The sequence below is a fragment of the Chelonia mydas genome, chromosome 9, assembly GCF_015237465.2.
Source record: "Chelonia mydas isolate rCheMyd1 chromosome 9, rCheMyd1.pri.v2, whole genome shotgun sequence".
Classification (NCBI taxonomy): Eukaryota; Metazoa; Chordata; order Testudines; family Cheloniidae; genus Chelonia; species Chelonia mydas.
The window spans coordinates 5398218-5421796 of record NC_057855.1 but is presented as its reverse complement, the minus strand read 5'-3'; the positions used below and the strand labels follow the sequence as shown (position 1 = coordinate 5421796).

Genomic DNA, 23579 nt, shown 5'->3' with positions numbered 1-23579 from the left:
GCCGCTCCTGGCCTGCTACGGCTGCCCCCATCTCTGCCCTATGTGATCAACGGCGCCCCCCCCCCCAAGTTGGTGCTCCAGAGCCCCCCCGGCCCCACTCAGCCAGAGAGGAGTGGCAGATACGTGACTCAAGCCAATCTCTCTGGCCACCTGGTGCCACCCCGCCCCTGCCTCTGGGGCTGGATGAGCTGCCTATGCAGCTCCCCAGAGCCGGGAGTGAGACACGAGGTGTGCCAGTCAGAGCAGTGCCATGCACTAGCTGCCAGGGACCCGGGGGGGGGGGGGGGCGGCTGAATTTTGCCTTGCCTGCACTGCAGCTGCTTGAATAATTGACGTAACAAATGTCGAGCTGATTTTCCCATCACGCGCCCAGCTCCATGCCTCGCCCTCTAGCATCGTCCTCCCAAAGGCACCCCGCAGCCAGGGCTCGCATGCACAAGGGCGGGGTTGGGGGTGGTGGTCTAGGCAGGCAGAAGCCGGGCAGGGCACCAGCAGAGGGGAGCTGCCCCTGCAGGCCAGCACCAAAATGCCCATCATTCTGAGGTCTTAGCCGCTGAGACGTGGACTGAATGCTTGGGGATAGAAACTTTATTCATCAGTTTGTCCAGGGTTTTCTCTTGGGGACCCTTTGTACCTGGAATAAACCAGGAGCTGCCGTCAGGGGTCCCTTTAAATGTCAGACACTGAAAGGAGCGCGGCCGTGGGCGAGACCACTCTGCTGCTGATGTGTATCTGGGATTTCCAGTGAGCACCTCTTCCGCCATCCGCCATCGCTGGCCACTCAGCCATGCCTGGGACTGGAGAGGAGAAAGCGGAACAATGAGTCCCAGCGAGGAGCAGCTCCCGCTTGTCCCCTGGAGAAGCCACGGCCATCAGCAAAAGAAAGCGGCTCCTGCTGTCAGAGCAGGGCTGGATTCTAGTCCCCTCTCTGCCACCCGTCCCCTACATGGTCTTCGACAAGTCCTTTAGGGCCTGGTTTTCCTGAGAGCTCAGGGCCAGGTTTGCAAGGGCTCAGCGCCCAGCGGGCTGAGCTCATTTGAAAATCTGGCCCCATTTCGATGCTGAAATGGGAGCTGCGTGCTTTTGAAAAGCCTGCTTCCCAGCTCTGCTGAGCACCTGACCAGGGCGGTGGCCGTTCAGCCACTCGGTGCCCATCTGTGACACTCCCTGCACCCCCTCCTCAGGGGAGGGGGCAGCTCAGTTAATGTTCATCACAGAGCCTTTAACCAACAGGCAGAACTGGGAAATCACCGAGCCGGGAGCACAGGGCCTGGGACCCTACGGAGACCTGGCTGGAGCAGCTGCACTCAGGATCATTTACTAATCATTGATCAAAGCCATCATTACTGGGACTGTCGGGACGGTTTCATGCTAAGTCACCGTCTTTGTCACCCCTTTGCTTTGTATACAGATGCGTTCAGCGCTGAGGGGAGTTCTACGAAAGCCTGGTCATTAGCAGTGAGCTAAAAATTCTCCAATAAAAAGCCATAAAAATCCACATTTTCCAGCAATTAACAAAAAAAGCTGAACGTTCGTTTCCCTAGTCACAGGATGTACAGGTATCAGTGCAGCACCATGAATCACAGAATCCTAGAATATCAGGGTTGGAAGGGACCTCAGGAGGTCATCTAGTCCCACCCCCTGCTCAAAGCAGGACCAAACCCCCATAGTTGCCCCAGATCCCTAAATGGCCCCCTCAAGGACTGAACTCACAACCCTGGGTTTAGCAGGCCAATGCTCAAACCACTGAGCTATCCCTTCCCCCGTATCCTTGGCTTATTGATATGCTGCAGAACCCTGTTTGTCCAAGCCTCCATTATCTGGCGCTCCATATTACCTGAACCGGGGCTGACAGCCCAAGCCCCGGGTGGCAGGGCTCTGTCTGACAGCCCCAGGCGGGAGGGCACGGGCGGTCAGTCCTGGCTAGGTTAATACGGAGAGCCGGATAATGGAGGCTCGGATAAACGGGGTCCTACTGCATGGTATTATTTTTTAACAAAATGTAAAAGCTCAAGATTCTCTGTAAAAACACAAATTCCGTGTTTTTCCGCAGCAAATGGATTTCAAATAGAAGGTCTGCAAACAGGACATTCCACCCAGTAATGTATAAAACCACGATCACCTTTCTGCCTGCACATTTTCCTCCCGTCACGGTTACCAAAAGCCCCTGAAGGTGACCAGAATTTAAAGAGAAAAAATATTTCTCTTTCACTTGTCTAGTTTCTTTATACGTCAGTTTCACCACTTCCCCTTTATAGCTTATTTAGTCAGATCTCCTTTTCCCTGCTGATTGTGTGAGTCCTTCACAGCAAAGGGGGAGCAGAAACATTTAAAAATAGTTAACTGTGATTGTAAACCTCTCAAAAATAGCAGGAAACGTAGGTGGGTGAGCTGAGGATCTGAATTAATTTAGAATAAAAAATCCATCCTTACTAAGGGGGACTTCAAACCAATGCAAATCTCCAATGTGTGTTCATGTCTTTTCTACTATCATTAGAGTCCGGTCGGTCTTGATTAACTTTTTGTATTACTTCGGTCCAAATCAGATGGTGATTTATAACATATTTGTTAAAGTAGATAGTTTTAATTTAATAAACACTGAACATTTGCTGGCAAAAAAAAAAAAATTCTAAACCTGTTCTTGTTAAAATAGATTTCAGTTTTTCATTGGGTGAATTTTTCTGGCCTGTGCTATGCAGGACATCACATTAGATGGGCACAATTGTCCCTTCTGGCCTCTCAATCCGTGAGTTGGAGCCGGTAGAAGAAAACAACAAACAGTTCCGTGAAGATCGTCCAATTCATTGGAAGGGTTTTCAGTACATTTCGAAGGGTGGGACAAAGTGTTTCCCAGGCTGCAACTGCGTCGGCCAGCGCTATCGGCAGGGGAGATGCTCCAAGCATTGCTCTGACCGTTTGTATTGACATTTTGCATTGGTTTGCTGAAATGCCAACAATTGCAGCAAGAAATCAAAACAAGGAAAATGCCGACCACGCCGGCCTTGAATGGGGCTGACGAACCTTCCTCCAAGGCTCATGACAGCTACTCACATGTCCCCAGTGGAAAAGAGACACAGCGATGCCTGCGACATGCCTGGCGAGTCTTTTCCTTTAAACACGAAAGCCTCAGCCTCTGTGTTGTTGGCTGGGACTTTTCCCATCTTTGTCTCAACCTCCCACCAGCCTTACTGCCCGCTGAAGTGCCGAATGGCAAAGGAAAAGCCTCAGGGCTACAAAAGGCTAGTCAGTGTGCCCTAGGGGATAGACCAGCGGACTGGGAGACATAGGCTCTATTTCCAGCTCTGCCATTGGCCTTCGATACATCACTTCCCCTCTCTGTGCCTCAGTTTCCCTGCTGTACCATGGGGATGAAGATACTGCCCTCCTTTGTAAAGTGCGCGGAGAGCTGCTGGTGGAAAGCTCTAGAGAAAAGCTAGGTTTCATTCCCATTGTGAACCGGCTACTCCTGGAGCATTGCACGGGTTGTAAGTTCTTTGGGACGGGGACCATTCTGGCCCACACTGAAGTCAATGGGAGTTTTGATTTCAGGGGGCGGGGGCACGATTTTGCCCCTGGACTTTGTGCATGTGTGTGAAGCCCCAGACCTAAGCCCGGAGGAAAGCAGGGCTCTGGGGGTGCCGCGCAGGGTGAGAACCGGGAGGTTCTGCTCACCTCTCATCGCCGTGTTCGCCTTCCTCTCTGGGCTTGCTGGGCACCAGGTCCTCTTGGCGCCAGCCTGCGGAGAGATGCACTGAGCCATCAACCACGAGGTGCAAACAGAAAGGGACACCCGCCCCCTCCACTGGTGTTGGCACCTCCCCCATACCCCCCCCCCCCCCCCCGCGGCTTCAACAGGTGCTAAGGGCAGCCGCACCTCTCAGGAGACCACCGATGCTGCTGATGCTTCCAGACATTCCTGGGTCTATGGTGCCAGCCTGAGGGCAGGGAGCCGGGAATGCGAGGGTGTTCCATGGTGCTGGGCTCAGGGCCTGGAGCCAGGCCTCCTTCACTCCGGGCAGGGAAAGGGGTGCAGGATCCAGTAAGGAGAGGTCTATGCATCTGGTCCTGTGACTGCCTCCAGCGGCCACTGGTAACCCCGGCTGAGCCCTCCCCTCCGGGGCAGGCTGCTCTTGAGACGTGGCTCCCACAGGGACCCTGCCCTGCAAGAGGCTTCCCATGGCCTAGAACAAGTAGCCACACACCTTGGCTGCCCTCCCCTGGCCAGGCACGTCCTGAGGGCAGCGGTGGGATGAGAGTCCCGCAGATGCCGTGTTCAGACGTGACATCTGGGGAAGGAGCCGGGCCACAGATGCCTTCCTGCTTCTGCGGGTCGCTGCCTTTGGTTTGGCGGCTCGAACCATGTACCTGGAGGGGCAGAAGGCAGCTGCTACCATGCCCCGCCGGGTCACAACAAGCCAGCTCTGAAGGCAGAGCCCCAGTCGATGCAGAGCCAGAACCAGGGATGGCTCTGATCCAAGACCCACGATAGTGGAACCCCAGCTGTTCTGGGAATGGTGGTGAATTGGCCCCTGCATGAGTGCTGAGTCCAGAGCGCGGCCCTGGGGCGGCCCAGCCTGGGAGCCAGAGAGCCGCAGTGTGTCCACAAAGGATCTCCTTTCCAGCCAGTGCAGCTGAGTCCTGCCTGGTCTCTGCCAGGCAGCAGGGTGCAGGCGAGTGTGTGATTCCCAGAAAGGCCAGCGGGGAGGCCGCCTTTCCTTGCAGAAATCCCCCCTTGGAGAGTCACCGGTAACACTCTGCTCAGTACCGCATGGTGGGGGGATGGATCACTGGGAAAGCCCCTCAGCAAACAGCGTGGCTCCTGTCCAGGGACTTTTCCTGGGACGTGTGCACACGGCCACCTTGATCACTCGTACGTCCCACACCCTCCCACCATCCCGGGATGGTGCTTGTCTGCTGAGATTGGAAGCTCTTCGGGACAGGGATCAATTCCTTGTATACGTTTATACAGCGCCTAGCACAACAGGGCCCCGATCTTGCCTGGGGCCCCCGGGCACTAATGCAAGAGAATATGTACAAGATTCCAGGGAGGAGGCACCGGTGGTTGATTACTCAGCTCAGCCGCTGCAGTGCTTAGAGTGGGGGCCTCCCACGGCTGGTCCGTCCAGGGCTGCGATGCCCGTCCCCGCCCGGGCTGGAGTTCGGGATCGCAGCCGATCGCCTGCGTTCTCAGCACGCCCCGACACCCCCAGCTGGGAGCAGCCCAGTTGGTCCCCCAGCCATGGGATTGTGAAAGGGGGGGGGTGGGCTAATCAGGGGCCTTGCACTCACTTTGGTCCCTGTGGGGCACACAGGGCCGTGTACCAGTTCCTGGCCCATCCCAGGTCGAAGGGATTCGCTCTGCCCGCCTCGCGAAGCTGGGGACAGAAGAGACACAACGGCGGGAGCTGGGGAGCGCTGGACCATGTTCCCCCACAGGGGACGGGGCTCTGGGACAGGAGGGAGACAGCGTTGGCACCTGCACCCGCTCTAGTTTCAGAGGCAGGAACTGGCTAGAGAGTAACCAGCTGGGGCGGACGATGCTTCGCAGCCGGTGCATGTGTCAGCGTGAGGAAGACGAACCCAGGGCCATGCCTCCGAGGCGCTAAATTGCAACGCTGCCTTGCGGCCATCAGCTGCATCCTGGCCCGACTGGTGCAGGGGCTGTGCCCTGAGCATGGCTGGCCTAGCCCCTCCTGAGGGCAAGCCTCTAGCCCTCGCACCCACCAGCGGCCCTGATGTCCCCCCCAGGCGCGGCCTGGAAGGGACCCTGCAGGGCGAGGCCTGCCTCTCCCAGGCAGGCCGCGAGCCCCGCTTCCCCAGCGCACGCACTGGCTCTGAGCCAGAGAGGCTCACGGGCTCCCAGGGCGGGTGCACAGCTGGGAAAGCAAAGCGCTCCGTGTGGACGCTCCAAAACACACACCAGCCGCTTGGCTTGGCGAGCGTGGGAGCAACCGGGCTGGTTACGCAACCACGGTGCCCCAGCCAGCCCCAGCGGCCTGCACCAGAGCCCCCCTGGAGCGCCCCCAGCCTCACACACATGCGCCTTTGATGCAGGCCCGAGCAGGCAAGAATCCCAGTGATGGGAAAGGGGGTTGGGGGAGGGAGGGGAGTCCATGCAGCAGAGCTGCAGGATCAGGCCCCCTTGCATGCACATCCCATACGCACGCACACGTATCCATGCACACGTACACATGTATGCGCGTGCGCACACACACACACACACACGTGTGCTGCACACATATTGGTTTCTTGGACAGATTTCCCATGACTAAAGCCTGGAGCAGCTTTTACCCTCTGGTTCTACCACCACCAGCTGCTGCTCCCATGCCCTGAGCCCCAGGCTGGGCTCCCTCCTCCCCGTACCTTGAGCTCATAGGTGCGTTTAGCCAGAGTGATGAAACTGGCCTGGGATCCCACCAGGATCAGGAGGGGCAGCAGGTAGAGAGCGGCCGGGATGGTCACCATGATGCTGGCAGCAGGAGAGTAAGTGAAGGATATAAAGCCAGGTCTGGACAGGATTGTGCTCCTGCTGAGGGGCGAGTCCTCGGCCCTCCCACTGAGTGTGGGACACAGCCTGTGTGTGTGTGTGCGTGTGTGTGACATCCTGGTGGACCACAAAGATCAGCCCCAGCCCCCTGGAGCTCCACAACTCTGGCCTGTGTGGGGTGAAGCTCAGTGTGTGTGCATAGTGCCAGCTGCGTGCCCAGGGCTGGGTGCTCTGTGCCAGCTGCGTGCCCAGGGCTGGGCGCTCTGTGCCAGCTGCGTGCTGAGGGACCCGTGGCAGGGGGAAGCCCTGGCTCGTCTCTCCAAGGATACGCACAGATCTTTTCCGCGCCGTAGGCCTGGTGGAAGTTGAGCACCAGGTAGGTGATGCAGGAAGCCAGAACCACCACGTTGTAGCTGCACAGGAAAGCCACGAACAGGAAGAAGAAGCGAAAGTTGCGGCAGCCAATGCAGTTGTTCAGCCACTTACAGTGGTGGTCGAACTCCTGGGTGTGCAGGGAAAGTGCCCGACATCAGCGCTGCCCATGTCCCCGCTGGGCCACTGCACGGCCCCCCTCCAGGGGCAGCTGCAGCCTTGGCCCAGTGCCGCGGTGAGCCAGCCTGTCCCCTGGCTAATGGGGAAGTAGGAACAGGCATGGGAGGACTCCCCAGGGCAGGGTACGTGGCTGTGAGTCTATGGAGCTGCGGATCTGTGTGTGCAGGGTGGTGGTGTATGTGACGGTGTGTGTATATGGGTGTCTGGGTGGGATGCAGATCTGTGTGTGCAGGGTGTTGTGTTTGTGACGGTGGGTGTCTGTGTTTGTGCCGGCGTGTGTATTCGGGTGTCTGGGCGGGGTGTGGATCTGTGCGTGCAGGGTGTCTGTGTTTGTGCCGGCGTGTGTATAGGGGTGTCTGGGCGGGGTGTGGATCTGTGCGTGCAGGGTGTCTGTGTTTGTGCTGCCGGGTGTATACGGGTGTCTGGGCGGGGTGAGGATCTGTGTGTGCAGGGTGTCTGTGTTTGTGCCGGCGGGTGTATTCGGGTGTCTGGGCGGGGTGTGGATCTGTGCGTGCAGGGTGTCTGTGTTTGTGCCGGCGGATGTATACGGGTGTCTGGGCGGGGTGTGGATCTGTGTGTGCAAGGTGTCTGTGTTTGTGCCGGCGGGTGTATTCGGGTGTCTGGGCGGGGTGTGGATCTGTGCGTGCAGGGTGTCTGTGTTTGTGCCGGCGTGTGTATACGGGTGTCTGGGCGGGGTGCGGATCTGTGTGTGCAGGGTGTCTGTGTTTGTGCCGGCGGGTGTATTCGGGTGTCTGGGCGGGGTGAGGATCTGTGTGTGCAGGGTGGCTGTGTTTGTGCCGGCGTGTGTATTCGGGTGTCTGGGCGGGGTGCGGATCTGTGCGTGCAGGGTGTCTGTGTTTGTGCCGCCGTGTGTATTCGGGTGTCTGGGCGGGGTGCGGATCTGTGTGTGCAGGGTGTCTGTGTTTGTGCCACCGTGTGTATTCGGGTGTCTGGGCGGGGTGCGGATCTGTGTGTGCAGGGTGTCTGTGTTTGTGCCGGCGGGTGTATTCGGGTGTCTGGGCAGGGTGTGGATCTGTGCGTGCAGGGTGTCTGTGTTTGTGCCGGCGTGTGTATACGGGTGTCTGGGCGGGGTGCGGATCTGTGTGTGCAGGGTGTCTGTGTTTGTGCCGGCGGATGTATAGGGGTGTCTGGGCGGGGTGTGGATCTGTGTGTGCAGGGTGTCTGTGTTTGTGCTGCCGTGTGTATACGGGTGTCTGGACGGGGTGTGGATCTGTGTGTGCAGGGTGTCTGTGTTTGTGACGGTGGGTGGCTATGTTTGTGATGGCATGTGTATTCGGGTGTCTGGGCGGGGTGCGGATCTGTGCGTGCAGGGTGTCTGTGTTTGTGCCGGCGGGTGTATAGGGGTGTCTGGGCGGGGTGCGGATCTGTGTGTGCAGGGTGTTGTGTTTGTGACGGTGGGTGTCTGTGTTTGTGCCGGCGGGTGTATAGGGGTGTCTGGGCGGGGTGAGGATCTGTGCGTGCAGGGTGTCTGTGTTTGTGCCGGCGGGCGTATAGGGGTGTCTGGGCGGGGTGCGGATCGGTGCGTGCAGGGTGTCTGTGTTTGTTGCAGCGTGTATAGGGGTGTCTGGGCGGGCTAGCAGGCTCCCAGGCCAGGGTACTGAGCGCAGCCCCGCCAGCCTCACCTCCACGCAGACGTTGCACCAGGGGCAGTGGAAGGTCCGTGGCGGGCAGTAGTACCGACACTTCTGGCACCAGTGCAGGTCGAAGCGGCTCTCCTTGACCCGAAGCGCCTGGATCACTAACTCGGCCTGGCCCTCAGCCCCTGGCTCAGGGAGACACAGCGCGGAGTGAGACCGTACGCCCAGCGACAGGGCCTGACCCGGCACCAGCCTCACAAGGAACTGGGCAGGGACCCCAAAGCAGGCTCAGGAGCTGGGCTGGCAGTGCAGCGCCCTGATGTACATCCAGCAAAGCACCGATGGGGGTGAGGGAGGTCGCATATTATCCCCTGGACCCTCTGCCCAGCCGCAGGACCCAGCTGTGACGATGTGACGCAGCAGGGAGGGGGGAGTGTTGACCTGGGAATGTGCCCTGGGGAGGGGAGACCTGAGACCCTGTCACCTGAGCCAGGAGGGGGAGGGGGAGGTAACACCTCTGCCCGGGAATGTGAAGACAGGCTGCAGGAGAGAGCCTGCTGGGGGGGTTTAGTTTTCAGTTTGGGGCTGGGTGGAGGAACGCAGGGAACCCCAGGGCTGGGGTCTAAGCTCCCTGCTCCCCCAGAAGGACTTGACTGAGGGGTCCTGGTTGTACCCACAACCTCTGTTTTGGACTGTGTTCCTGTTGTCCAATAAACGTTCTGTTTTACTGGCTGGCTGAGAGTCTCAGTGAATCCCAGGAAGAGGGGTGCAGGGCCTGGACTCCCCCACACTCCATGACAACTGGTGGCAGAGGTGGGATCTACTGCACCCCGTGAACGGTGCTTCCTGCAGTAAGTGACTGGGGAGCAGTAAAACGAAGGGGGATTGACGGGGACCAGGCGTGCTGAAGATTCAGAGAGAGACAGTTTCAGGGGGCGGTTAACCCCTGGGAGTGTGTGACCAGAGAGAAGGACTTTTGCAGTAACAGGGTCCCCCGGGGGATCACAGCGAGCGGTCCCAGGGGCGGAGGAGTCTGCAGCTCGACCCTGACAAAGAGGTGGTGACCTTGAGAAGGGCTGGCACACGAGGGGTTTTTCCTGGAAACCGTAGAAAGCTGCCCGGCCTGCGAGTGGCCAGCAGGGAGATGTACCTTAAGAGCGACCTGGTGGAGCTGTGCAGGCAGAGGGGGCTGCGCATCGGGAGGTCCACCAAGGAACAGCTGATTGCCCAGTTGGAGGAGAGGGATTGCTTGGATGACCCAATCCCTGTCCCTGAGGGAAGCCGCCCAGTGGGCACAGCGTGGGACCAGGGGCCTGACCGGGCTGGGAGGGGTCAGACTGCTGCTGAGGACATCCCAAGACCCTTCCTACCTAGGCCTGGGGGAGGGGTTGGGGGAAGCCCAGCGAATACCGAGGGCACCCTGACCCTGGCAGCCAGCAGGGGATCCTCCCGGCGGAGCTCCCCATCCCTGGAGCGGAGGCGGCTGGAATGGGAGAGGGAGATGAAAATGAGGGAGCTGGAGGATCATGAAAAACAACGTCAACATGAACGTCAGGAGAAGGAGAAACAAAGACAGCATGAACTGGAGGGGGCCAGGCTGAGGAGCAGTGGGGCCCCGGCTGCGGTGAGTGAGGGGGGACCCAAGACTGCAAGGAGCTTTGATAAGTGCTTCCTGGCCCAGCGTAAGGAGGGGGAGGACATAGATAGCTTCCTGACGGCCTTTGAGAATGCCTGCGAGATGCACAGCGTTGACCCTGCAGACAGGCTCCAGTTCCTCACCCCCTTACTGGACCCCAAAGCCGTGGAGGTGTACAGCCGAATGAAAGGGCCGGAGGCAGGGGACTATGAACTGTTCAAACAGGCCCTGCTCCGTGAGTTTGGGCTGACCCCCGAGATGTACCGGAGAAGGTTCCGGAGTCAGCGTAAAACGCCTGAGGTCACCTACCTACAACTGGTCAACCAAATGCAGGGATATGCCCGCAAGTGGACAGCTGGGTTGGTGGACAAAAAGCTAGAGAACCCCCAGCACGCAGGGCAGCTGGCCGACGAGTTTGTGAACAGTCGGTCAGGGGGTAGCAGGGAGGAGTCCCAAAAGAACAGGCCCCCCTCGATGCAGAGAGAGAGTCACCATGGGACCTCCCAGCGGGGAAATAGGGAGAACCCCCTCCCAAGGGGAACGCCTGGCGTCGGGCCCCTCCGACCCGCTCGAGGGGACCAACGTGACCTGAGCTGCTATCACTGTGGCCAGAGAGGCCACATACGGACCCAGTGCCCCAGGCTCAGGGACAGACTGAGCAGACCCAACCTACCCAGGGTTAACTGGGGAGGGACCCAGCTGGACGAGGGGCAGACGGCCCAAGCAAGGGGGCCTGCCAGCTTACCACCTGCTCAGGAGGAAAGAGTACCCCAGGCCAGCTCCGCCAGAGGGCTGGATGCTCTGGACTCAGGGTGCTCAGTTTACAGGGTGGGCGCGGGGCTGTCCCTCGGGAGAGAGTGCCTTGTTCCCCTGGAGGTGGATGGGAGGAAGGTCAATGGATACTGGGATACAGGCGCGGAGGTGACGCTGGCCCGGCCCGAGGTGGTGGCCCCAGATCGGGTGGTGCCCAACACCTACCTGACCCGGACGGGGGTGGGCGGGACCCCATTTAAGGTGCCCGTGGCAAGAGTACACCTGAAATGGGGAGCCGAGGAGGGCCCCAAGGATGTGGGGGTGCACCACCATTTGCCCACTGAGGTTTTGATGGGGGGAGACCTAGAGGACTGGCCGAGCAAGCCCCAGACCGCCCTGGTTGTGACCTGTAGCCAGAGCCGGCGAGGGGCACTGCACCCTGACCTTGGGGAGGGTACCACACCGGAGGCGCAGGACCCTACCCTGGTGAGGAGGGAGCGCCGAGGGGCACGGCTCAGAGAGGCTGTGGCCTCAGACCCGGCCAATGAGAGGGAACCGGGCCCCATCCCTTCCCCAGCCGCTGAGTTCCAGGCCGAGTTGAGGAAAGACCCCTCCTTGCGGAAGCTCAGGGACCTGGCCGACCTCAGTGTGGGACGGACCATGAGGACAGGCTGCCAGGAGAGGTTCCTGTGGGAGAAGGGGTTCCTGTACCGAGAATGGGCTCCCCCAGGGGAAGGGGAGTCCTGTGGGATCAGGAGGCAGCTGGTGGTCCCCCAGAAGTATCGCCGCAAGCTCCTGTACCTGGCCCATGACATCCCCCTCGCAGGGCACCAGGGAATCCGGCGCACCCGGCAGAGGTTGCTACAGAACTTTTACTGGCCCGGGGTCTTTACCACGGTCCGGCAGTATTGCCGATCCTGTGACCCCTGTCAGAGGGTGGGGAAGGCCCGGGACAAGGGGAAAGCGGCTTTGAGACCTTTGCCCATCATAGACGAGCCTTCCCAGAAGGTGGCCATGGACATAATGGGACCTCTGAGCAAGATGACCCGGTCGGGGAAGAAATACATTCTGGTGGCGGTAGATTTCGCCACCCGCTACCCCGAGGCAGTGCCCTTAGCTTCCACTGAAGCAAACACCGTAGCAGATGCGCTTCTGACCCAGGAAGAGGGGTGCAGGGCCTGGACTCCCCCACACTCCATGACACCAGCGCCCAGCCCTAAGGACCCAGCTGGACCCAGCTGTCTCAGTGGGAGGCACTAGGCAGTCCTTGGAGAAGCCGGCTGTGGCCCATGTCCAGGCTGGGGGGCTGCCAGGAGATCTGTGGTGCTAGGAGGCGGGTAAAGTGGGGATGGTGGAGGGCAGGGGACAGTGGCTTGTAGTGGAAGGCCACGGAAATCCCACCAGCGCTCGCAGGGAGGCTCAGAGACCTCCCGCCTTGTAGCCGGTGTGTGTGGAGTTTGGAGGGTCTCAGCCTGGCTCCTAGGGGACACCCATGACAGTCACACACCCATCACTGACGGCACTGGCTGGGCACGGGCTGAGCCCTGGGCTGGGCCTAGTGGGGTGCTGGCACGGCCTCTGCCCAGGCTGCGTGGGTTCCTGTGGGCATATCTGCCTCTGGCGCCGGCCGGCTGGCCCCTTGCACCAGCACAGCCTCACTGGAAAACAAAGCCAGCTTGGGACAGAGCTGTTCCAGGCCTCCTGGCTCCCAGGGCCAGGGAAAGGCCGTGTTCGCAGGGAGGCTTGGTAACCAGATCCCCCCCTCCAGGCCAGGATGTGTCTAGACCCCTGGGCAGCAGGAGCAGAAACTGGCAGCTGCGCTGGGTGTGACTGGTCTGGCTGCGTGCCTGCGGCCCGCACCTGTACGTCTAGGGATGCTCTGTTCCGCTCAGCGCAGAGCGCTGCAGTCACACATGCTCTGCGCCTCTGCGGGGACTTTACTTTGGTTCTTTCTTGCTTCAGTTTTTCCCTCCCGCTCTTTCTGACTCATTGCCGGCAGCTAGGGTGCGAGCCCTGCCGTGCTGCAGCGAGGCCCGGGACAGCCCTTAGTCTGTAGTGGGGAGGTGCTGCTCAAGCCAGGAGCAGACCACCTCACCCGTAACGGAGCATTGCTCGGGGAACGTGGCTCTCGTCATTGAAGGGAACGACAGAATATGCCTGTGCATCCTGCCCTCTGCTGGATGTAGATGTCACTGCTCAACAGTGTGTCATAGACCCTATAGTGCTAACAGCTGCAGAAGAGTCTCCCCAGCGCCAGTGGCTGGGGCTGTGCTTTGAGGATCTGAGCTCGCGCCTTGTCACTAACACCTAGTTCCCAGGGGACAGGGATTTAATACGTTATTTTTGTCAAGCAGATTTGCTCGTTGCTGGCTTCTGACCTCCGTCTGTACAGCTGTGGCTGGGTAAGCGGCTCAACGGGGGGCACTGGGGGCCAGTCAGGTGCCCATCCCTGTCCTGCCCATAGGCTAGGCTTCTGCAGGACCCAGGGAAACCCCAGGCGGTGACTTGAGGCATCCCAGCCTGGGAGCTGGAGTGCCAGGGAGAACGGCAGAGCCCTCAGGAGAAGGCCAGCCTTCCCAGCAAAGACCATCTGTCCCTTCTCTGCCTACAGGGCCCAGCTGCCTGGCCCTCCCCTCGGGAGCCTGGGCTATGCTCCTGTTACCTCGATGGAGGATCCCAGGGTCCGTGAAGCTGGCCAGCAGGAGGTTGGCCACGGCTGGGATGAAAAGGATGCCTGCGACCAGGGGGAAAGCCAGGGACACGTGGACGGCCAGCCAGCTGCATCTGAAACGGAAGGAGAGGGGAGGGTGGTAGACCACAGCCAGCGAGCTCCAGGTGCAGCTCGGACGCTAAGCAGGGGGAGACCTGCTCAGTGCTTGGAGGGCAGAGAAAGGTGCCAGCAGGGGTGGGGTTGGGGCCTGCACCCTCAGGATCTGCCGGCACCCAGAGGAAGGGGAGATAGAGGCCACGTGGGGCCATTGCACATCCCTGACCCTCTTCCGGAGGCCAAAGGGGTTGCTAACGCTGGTGTCCTGGGCAGATTCCCTCCTGGGCCTGGGTTTGTGCTGGCCTGAGCCTGGGGCAGGCTCCTTTGCTGACCTGTCCGCTCCTGCTGGGGGGGAAATTCCCGGCCAGCCCACGAGCACTGAGGCTGGCAGCTCTTGGGGCGCTTCTGCTGGCCAGAGGCTGCCGTGGGCGAGTCTCCACTGCCCCAGGGTCCACGGACGTGTGCTCGTGGCACTTGTGCTAAGTGTGCTCACGCCAGCCATGCAGACATTCCCGCTCGGCCCCTCCTGCCTGGGGGTGGGGCTGGGCTTTGAGCCCACGTCGCACCGACGAAGCACGAGTACACGTCTGTGGTACGGGGCGGGGAGGAGCGCCCCCAGGTGCCATGGAGACGGACCCAGTGAAAATAACACGGGGGAAGGGCCCCAGAGTTTTCTGACCCTCAGGGAAGGACTGATCTGGTTTCGGGCGCCAGGGTTCGTGTCCTCTCTGCTGCGGCCCATCCCTAGCAGGAGTGGACGGCCCTGCCCCAGCTGTTGGGATAGATGCCGTGGCGGAGTTAGGGGCTCAGTGCGTGTGTGGGAAAGACGGGCTTAGCGCAGCCCTGAGCTCTAATCCCGACTCCGGTGCTGACGCCGTCTGAGCTGGTCCCTGACCTCGCGCTGGTTCCACACCTCAGTTTCCCCATCTGTGAAATGGGGCCAACCCTCCCAGCTGTGCAGGGGGCTCATTGGCGCTGGCTGGTGTACAAGGGCCTAGGTCCAGAGGCTGAGCGCTCTGCCTTTCAATGTTGACTCCTGGGGCATTTGCTCGCTGGCTAGTGAGATCCATCTGCGGCTGGCAGGGCCACCCCAGCATGGCTCTGAACCTGACACAGACACCGTGCGAATGAAGAACCCTCCCCTACCTGGCTGGCTCCCCACAGGCCTTGGGCCTCTTGACACCCCAGGGGGCTCTGCCCCATAGCACAAGCTGCTCTGCCTGTCAGGGGGATGGGCTCAGGTGCTGGGGAGCATCTGCTAAATTCATCAGGCCCATCCCAGCCCTCTCTCCATGCCCAGCAGTGCCTGGCACTCCAGGGCCTCACCCCCACTCTGCAGCCGGTCGCCCTCTGTCCTCGCTGCCCTTCAGGAGCCGTAATTCCTGCCTGGAGGAAGGGACGGGCGGCCATTACAGCCCCCGGTGCTGCTGAGCCAGTGGGGGTTCGAACCGGCAGCCCTGCTTACGGGAAGGAGAAGAACAGGCTGCTCAGGCCCATGAGGGAGCTGAAGTGAAAGGAAGCGAAGAGGCTGGGCAGGACCCAGTGTGGCACCCCCCCGGCAGGGATCATGGCGGTGGCTGTGTGAGCATCCAGCACTGCCAAGGCTCTCCGAGCACCCCCGGAATCTCCCCCCCCAGAATGTAGGCACCCCGTTCCCTCGGTTACACGCTGACCTCTCAGGGAGCTCCGCGGTGCTGCGGGACATCACAATGGCACACTGGGGCCTCATGAGAGGGGAGGGGGGTCTAGTGATCAGAGCAGGGGGAGCTGGAAGCCAGGACTCCTGGGTTCTATCCCTGGCTGTGGGAGGGGAGTGGGGTCTAGTGTTTACAGCAGGAGGAGCTGAGAGTCAGGGTTCAACAGCCACCCATTCATTGTGTGAGCTTGGGCAGGGCTTGTCCCCACTCTGTGCCTCAGTTTCCCCCTCTGTAAGGTGGGATGGGGTGACAGGTCCCTCCCCAGGAGCACTGTGGGACTTACTGACTAGTGTGGGGCCTTTAGAAGAGACACACAAAGGCCCAGCGCTGCCGGCGGCTCTGTTTGAACAGCATCCCCGCATTGCTGACAGCCCTAAGCAGGGCAGTATCGCAGCTTCCACAGGAGGGCGGCAGAGAGAAGGCCCCAGAGACCCCCACTGAGCCCATTTCTCCAGGAGAGGGACTTGGGTGGGTGCCCTCGAAGGAGGCAGAAGGGGTGTTATTAGCCACCCTTCCCATGGGGAAGCTGAGTCACAGAGCAAGGGAGTAACTTGCCCCAAGCCTCCCAGGAAATCAGCAGCAGAGCTGGGGAGAGGACCCAGGAGTCCTGGCTCCAGGTGCGACACACTGGAGTGCCTCCCCAGGCAGAACGCTGCGTGACAGCACTGGGTTCCCTGCCCCCCCCGGCTGACACACAAACTCTGCCTAGTCCAAAGTTCACGGGTGCAGCATGCAGCCCCCAGAGTTTTCTGGAAATCCCTGGCCAGCTTGGGGGGACGGAGGGGTAAACCCAGCTGCTCTCTCCTTGCCTGCCCAGGGACCAGCGGGGTGGCACCGATCCCTGCTGTAACCCACCGCTTCAGCACCCCACTGAGCAAACAGCAATCACGGCCCCACTGATAGCACCAGGCCTGGCTCCCAGGGGCCATGGCTAGGCTGGGGAGCAGAGGGCACCAGGATTCAGGCCTGACCGCGGTTCCTGACTCTACCCCCCCTCTGCAGGATCTGGCAGGGTAAGAGCTGCAATGCCCACCTGGTGAGGGAGGCTGCCTCGGGGCCACGACAGGCTGGCAGAACAGACCCTCAGCTGCCTCTCCTGCAGTGCCCGCTGTCAGCGCCGCGTGGGCGATGCTGTGCCAGGGTCACACGGGGCCTCCCAACCAGCCTAGACACAAGCAGGGGGCCAGAGCAGAGCCGCGAGCGCTGGGGTGAGCGTCAGCCCCCACGCAGGGTGTGCATTAGGAGCCATCGAGTTCACTCTGTGCTCTCGACAAGGCCTGAGAGCCAGGGTCCCGGCCCCCCTAGGGACGAGGCGGCCACGGGGTCTGTACTGGTCATTGCGGCAGGAACGTGCCTGTCCCGGGGGAGTTCAGACACTCTCTGCTGGGCTCTAGAGTCTGGCAACCCCCCAGAACCATCTGTCTCTTGTGGGTCAGACAGAAATAGCCATTCCTCCAGCCAGAGCCCTGACAAAGTGTGGCTCAGACCTGACGGCAAGCTGGGACCATTCGATCCTCTAGTCCGACCTCCAGTCCAGCACAGGCCCTTAACTTTCCCCCAGGGACCCCTGGACTGAACCCCGTAACCTGTGTCTGGCTAATGCAGCAGGTCTGCACTGGAAGCCATCCAGGGGAACCCGCCACTTCCCTGGGCAGGGTGTACCAATAGTCTGTCACCCTCACTCTTCAAACCGTGGGCCCTAGTTCTGATTTCAGTGCGTCTGGCGTCCGCTCCCAGCCGGCGTCTCCTGTTCTACTGTTCTCTGCCCCATTAAAGAGCCCGCTAGGGCCAGGGACGTCCTCGCTGGGAGGGAACTGGCACCCGGTGATCCAATCGCCACTGGAGCCCCCTTTGGAGAATTGTAGAATCATAGAAGATCAGGGTTGGAAGAGACCTCAGGAGGTCATCTAGTCCCACACCCTGCTCAAAGCTCAAAGTCAAACACCTCAAGCTCTCGCAGTCTCTCTCATTCAAGGCATTTTCTCCAGCTCTCCAATCATTTGTTTGGCTCTTCTCTGCAGCAGTTTTTCAACAGCCTTTTTAAACAGTGGGCCCTAGAACTGGCTGCAGTATTCCCGTACGAGCGCTGAGCGGCGCTGGATCCCCCCTGCCCCTACTCACTCCTCCCCTGCTTATACTCCGAGGCGCTCTTTTGCCCCAGTGCGACAGCATGGCTCTGGGAGGTCATGTGTGTCCACTCTGACCCCTTGGAGTCACAGCTGGCCCGGAGGCTGGCCCCCAGTCTGGAAGTCTGGCCGCGTTCCTTGGACCTAGAAGTACATCCCTGTGCGTGGCGGGGTTCAAATGCATTGTGTTGGAATGGGCCCAGCTTCCCAAGCGATCCCTCGCCCTGCCAGACAGCTTTGTCTGCATCATTATCCCCCACTCCGCCATCTGTGTGTCCCCCGCGCACTTTGCCAGCATTAGGTCTGTGTTGATCGACGAAAGTGTTGAACAGTAGCTGGCCTCGCACCGATCCCTGCTACAGACACCCGCTAGAAAGCCCTCCGTGCAATGAGGGTTCCCCGTCGGCAGCTCCTTTGAGATCGCTCCGCTAGCTAGCTCTTAATCCATTGCCCGTGTCCTCCGCTGATATTGCAGAGTGTTAAAGTCCTGTGGTGCTGACTCAAACACCTCACAAAAGTCTAAGTCTCTTACATGCAGTGACGTTTAACTACCAAACTTGTGACCTCCCCGAAGAATGCAATCAGGTTTGTCTGACAAGATCTGTTTTCAATGAACCCATATAGACTGGCATGAACTGCACTCCTAGCTTTGATTCTTTATATTGATTAAACCCTGTATCAGCTTTTCCATTATTTCCCCTGGGACTGATTGATGTCAAGCTAAGTGTCGTGTATTGAAAACTGTGTTAAAATAGCAATCGTCACTTTAAATTCTCAGAGGTTTTCGTGGTCCTTCCAGGTTAGAGGGCTCTGTAGAGAAGTAGGTGATCAGTGCCTGCAGACTGACTGCCTAGAGAAAAGTGGGGGCAGCTGTGCCTTTCTGTTTTAGGGAGCAGCCTGCTTTGTCTCTCTCTGGTTTTGGCTCTTGTGTCATTGTTCTGGATTCCAAGAACTAAAGTCATGTTATGTTGCAGCCTTCCAGGAAGAGGAGTTATGGTTTTATCTAGCTTCTCTCTGTGTGCCTTGAAACGTAACACTAACCAGCCTAGTTACCCTGGGTGTCCCACTTGCCCTTTCTGAATACTGGCGCAGCGCGAGTGCTCTTTCAGTCTTCTGGAATTTCCCTAGCATGCCACAATTTATTCAAAATTAACATCAGTGGGCCAGAGCTCTCCTGAGACAGCTTTGTTAGGACTCTTCTGCGCAAGTTCCCTGGGGCAGCTGGTTTATCTCAGCCAGTAGATACCTGTCTCACACCTCCTTAGCGTCAGCCAAGCCCCAGAGAGGATAAAAGACGATCAGATCAGATCAGATCAGATCAGATCCCTTTCCTTTCCTTTCCTTATTCTCCTCTTAGCTCCTTGCCGACAGACCCACCCTGCCTGCCCCTCACAGCCAGAGCTTGCCCCCTGTACCACACCCCTTTTGTACTGTGTGGGAGGTGGGGGCCTCACTCAGGGCTGGCCCAACCCTGATTCCTGCACCTGCGCTCCATCCTTTAGGGATAAGGTTAACCCTTTCCCTGCCAGCTTCCACATGGGTTCTAATCACCCGGCGTCTAAACAGTCACATTTACACTGACCTGCCGGCCCTCCCCCTGCTACTGTGGAACAAAACGAGCAAATACAGAGGGACAGGGAGCTAGGTGGGTAGTAGAGGGAGGCAGCGAGGGCAGCACACAGGCCTAGGAGGCAGGGTTCCCTTACCAGCTAAGGATCCTGGGATCCTGGACAGTTCATCTCCTCTCCCCATTCATTGTCTGTCTTGTCTGTTTAGCTCTTTGGGGCAGGGCCTGTCTCTTGCTCTGTTCACGTGCAGCTCCCCGATCTCAGCTGGGGCCTCTGGCAGGGCGGTCTGCCCCTTTAAGGCCCTGCAGAGCCGGGGAGCAGCAAGCCCTGGACTAAGGAGCAGCCCAGCAGGTGCTGGGACCCAGCTGATCCATGAGCTCAGGATTGGCTCCGAATCCCAGCTGGGAAACATGAGTGAGACCCTGGGCCCAGGGGCAGGGGGGTTAAAATGAACTATGTTCCTGAGCAGCAGGGGCAGGCTGCAAGGGGGCAGGTAGAGCTGGTGGTTCCCCCCCTGCTGCTATGGGAAGGGCTGGGACCGCTCAGCTGCTGGCGGGTGGAGAGCCCAGTGTCCGGCCCTGCTCAGGACTTGCCTGTTTGTTACGTTTCCCTGTTTCCGGCTTTTGTCGGGCAGAAGAAATTAATCAGACAGCCTACGCACATGTGAGATCTCAGCACTGGGCATAGCTTCCGCCTCTGTTTTGTCCCCAAGCTGTGCACAGGCCCATCTGACTACAGGGTCTCTTCAATGGTGCTGGAGCTGGGGGGGAGGTTAGGGGGACCATGCACCTCCCCCCTTTTAGTATGGGCAGTTTGGGGAGGCAACCCCTGCCAGTATCACTCCAAACCTGCCTGAGGCTTGCAGTTTTGGGGGGCAATGCTACCCCTTGCCCCCAAACTACACCCATGTTACAAGGTGGGGGGCTTGGCCCTCCCCTCCCCCCTGGTTCTGTCACTGGTGGGCCCCACCCTGCCACTTCTACCAAGGTTTCAGTGCCCTTGGTCTCTTTCCACTCTTGAAATACAAATGAATGCTCTCCTGTGCCCAGATGTTGCCAAAAATCTTGCCAAAGGCAAGGCTGCTGGCGAGCTGTGGCCGCTGACTACCGCGCTAGCTGCTGCTGGCTCATTGGTTCCTTGTGCTTCCCCCTTGGTCTGGCTGTATCCACGTGTTCTCTCGCACCTCACACTTAGATTGCAAGCGCTCTGGGGCAGGGACCGTCTCTCTGCGGTTTGTACAGCACCAAGCACCAGGGGGTGACGGGGCACTCCGCTAACAGCCCTAAGAATAGTTAATAGAGCAATCACATCTCAGCAGCTAGTGCTGGTCTCTTGTCTATGCCCCTGCTCACACCATGGCTCTTCTCAGCATTCGCCCTGCTCTGTCCACCCCCCACGTGCACCGCCTCCAGACATTTTGTCTTCTGCCTTTTCTGCTTCAGCTTTCACAGTTTTTTTCACTTTCCCTGCTCTCACTTTATTGACTTGAACTGGGACCATATAGAACATGGTTGCAACCACGGTCCTGTAGTGGAACCAAATCTTGCATAAAGGGGGTCAAATAAGGTGTCTAAGACAAGGTTATGGTTTGCTGGTTAGGATTATGCCGTCTGTGTATAATTTTTGGAGTTAAAGTTATGAATACTGGCTCTATACTGTCTGTAATTCAAACTTGTGCTCTGCTTCTGGGGGACACCCCAGACAAGTTGGTGTCAGCTCTGCCTAGCCTGCTTGAGGGCCCATTAAGGACCATCAGCTACACAATTGACCCACTGAGAGAAGGCAGACACGCCTGGTGACTGAGCAAGGCAGGCAGGGACCTGCCTATGGACAGAACTCTGAGGTTTTTCCAGGCCATGGGATGGGAAGCTTGTCCGTGGGACAAAGAAAGAAAGCAGAGACCACATGGCAAGAGACTATAAAAACCTGCTGCATCTTGTCTTCAATCCTGCTTCTTACCTCTGGAGGGACTTGGCTACACTGAAGCATTGAACAAAGGACTGAATGACCCCTCCCAGCGGTGGATATTCTCCAGAGACTTGATTTGAACCTGCAGTTTATTCTATCACTGCTGCAAGCCTGAACCAAGAACTTGGCCATTACTGTATGTCATTGATTCCACTGAACCAATTCTAGCTCTCATCTATATTTCTTTCCTTTTATGAATAAACCTTTAGATTTTAGATTCTAAAGGATTGGCAACAGCGTGATTTGTGGTAAGATCTGATTTGTATATTGACCGGGGTCTGGGGCTTGGTCTTTTGGGATCGGGAGAACCATTTTTCTTTTACTGGGGCATTGATTTTCATAACCATTCATCCCCGTAATGAGTGGCACTGGTGGTGATACTGGGAAACTGGAGTATCTAAGGGAATTGCTTGTGTGACTTGTGGTTAGCCAGTGGGGTGAGACCAAAGTCTGCTCTGTTTGGCTGGTTGGGTTTGCCTTGGTGCGCACAGAAACCCCAGCCTTGGGCTCTAACTGCCCTGCTCTAAGCAATTTGTCCTGAATTGGCACTCTCCGTTGGGTCCCACCAGAACGAGCATCATTACACCTGCAGAGACGCGAACCTTCTGCCGGCCGTGCTGTCGTTTCCGTCACTCCCGCTCGGTCGATTCCAATCTTTAGTCCACGTTCATTGGATGGGGGCAGTTGGCCGTTGGGTTTCTGCCCCTTGGGCGTGTTTTTCAAAACAGAGGGAGTGAGTGGAGGTGGATTCTTGCCTGAGGCATAGAAGGGGGAGATGCAAATCAACAACCATGCACAGGGGCGGTACGGTAGGCTTCTTAACGGATCAAAGGAAGCTGGATTGTAAGGACTCACAGATGCTAAGGCTAGGTTGTCTGCCCTCCAGAACAGGCCAGAGCACACCCCCAGGATCATTCCTGCTCCAACTGAGCATGATGTTGAAAATTGCCAGGGGTGGAGCAGTCCAAAATCGTTACCAGGAAAGAAAAACAATGGCCAGAAGGGCTCTGTGGTGCAGATCTTCCTGGAAACGCCCCTCCCTGCTTTGTACCACCGTGCCGGGCCTGACTTTCCGCAGCGCTGAGCGCTCAGATATCCCCCAGGTGTCAGCAGGAGATGCAGGTGCTTAGCGCCTTTGCAAAGCACAGGAGTAATTGACAAAGGGAATGGCTGCGCTGGGTCTATCTGCGCTGCAATAAGACCCCCGCAGCTGGTCATGCCAGATGACTGCGGCTCTGGGCTGTCTAATTGCTGTGACAGAACGCCACTAGCCGTCACCTTCAGCCCCCAACTAAAACCCCTCCAGCGCATCATCAGGGATCTACAACCTATCCTGAAGGACGACCCATCACTCTCACAGACCTTGGGGGACAGGCCAGTCCTCGCTTACAGACAGCCCCCCAACCTGAAGCAAATACTCACCAGCAACTACACACCACACAACAAAAACAACAACCCAGGAACCAAACCCTGCAACAAACCCCGGTGCCAACTCTGTCCACCTATCTATTCAAGGGACACCATCATAGGACCTAACCACATCAGCCACACTATAAGGGGCTTGTTCTCCTGCACATCTACCAATGTGATATATGCCATCATGTGCCAGCAATGCCCCTCTGCCGTGTACATTGGTCAAACTGGACAGTCTCTACGTAAAAGAATAAATGGACACAAATCAGACGTCAAGAATTATAACATTCAAAAACCAGTAGGAGAGCACTTCAGTCTCCCTGGACACTCAATAACAGACTTAAAAGTGGCAATTCTTCAACAAAAAACTTCAAAAGCAGACTCCAACGAGAAACTTCAGAACTGGAATTAATTTGCAAACTGGACACCATCAAATTAGGCCTGAATAAAGACTGGGAGCGGATGGATCATTACAAAGACTAATTTCCCCATACTTTTACTCACACCTTCTTGTCAACTGTTTGAAATGGGCCACCCTCATTACCCCTACAAAAGTTATTTTTCCTCCCTTGGTATTCTACTGTTAATTGAATTGTCTCGTTAGACTGACCCCCCCATCCCATACTTGGTAAGGTAACTCCCATCTTTTTATGTACTATGTATATACCTGCTACTGTATTTTCCACTCCGTGCATCTGATGAAGTGGGTTCTAGCCCACGAAAGCTTATGCCCAAATAAATTTGTTAGTTTCTAAGGTGCCACAAGGACTCCTCGTGGTTTTTGTGTAGACATACTTTGAGATAGAATTCAGAGTAACAGCCGTGTTAGTCTGTATTCGCAAAAAGAAAAGGAGTACTTGTGGCACCTTAGAGACTAACCAATTTATTTGAGCATGAGCTTTCGTGAGCTACAGCTCACTTCATCGGATGCATACTGTGGAAATTGCAGAAGGCATTTTTATATACACAGACACCATGAAACAATACCTCCTCCCACCCCACTCTCCTGCTGGT

The 23579-nt window shown here is 58.0% G+C and overlaps 2 protein-coding genes across 7 annotated transcripts in view; one reads left to right on the top strand and one right to left on the bottom strand.

The window, feature by feature from the left end:
* The window catches only part of SLC51A (solute carrier family 51 subunit alpha), an 87556-nt gene that overhangs the window by 47973 nt on the left and 16004 nt on the right, over positions 1-23579 (top strand). The gene's annotated exons all lie outside the window — the stretch shown is intronic.
* ZDHHC19 (zinc finger DHHC-type palmitoyltransferase 19) lies at positions 573-15362 on the bottom strand. The gene is made up of 9 exons (XM_043522642.1): positions 15259-15362; positions 13689-13810; positions 8683-8822; positions 6817-6989; positions 6364-6469; positions 5290-5375; positions 4203-4365; positions 3673-3736; positions 573-797 (listed from the first exon to the last, which is right to left on the bottom strand). The coding sequence occupies exons 1-9, from the start codon at positions 15360-15362 to the stop codon at positions 670-672; spliced, it is 1086 nt and encodes a 361-aa protein (XP_043378577.1). The 3' UTR covers positions 573-669.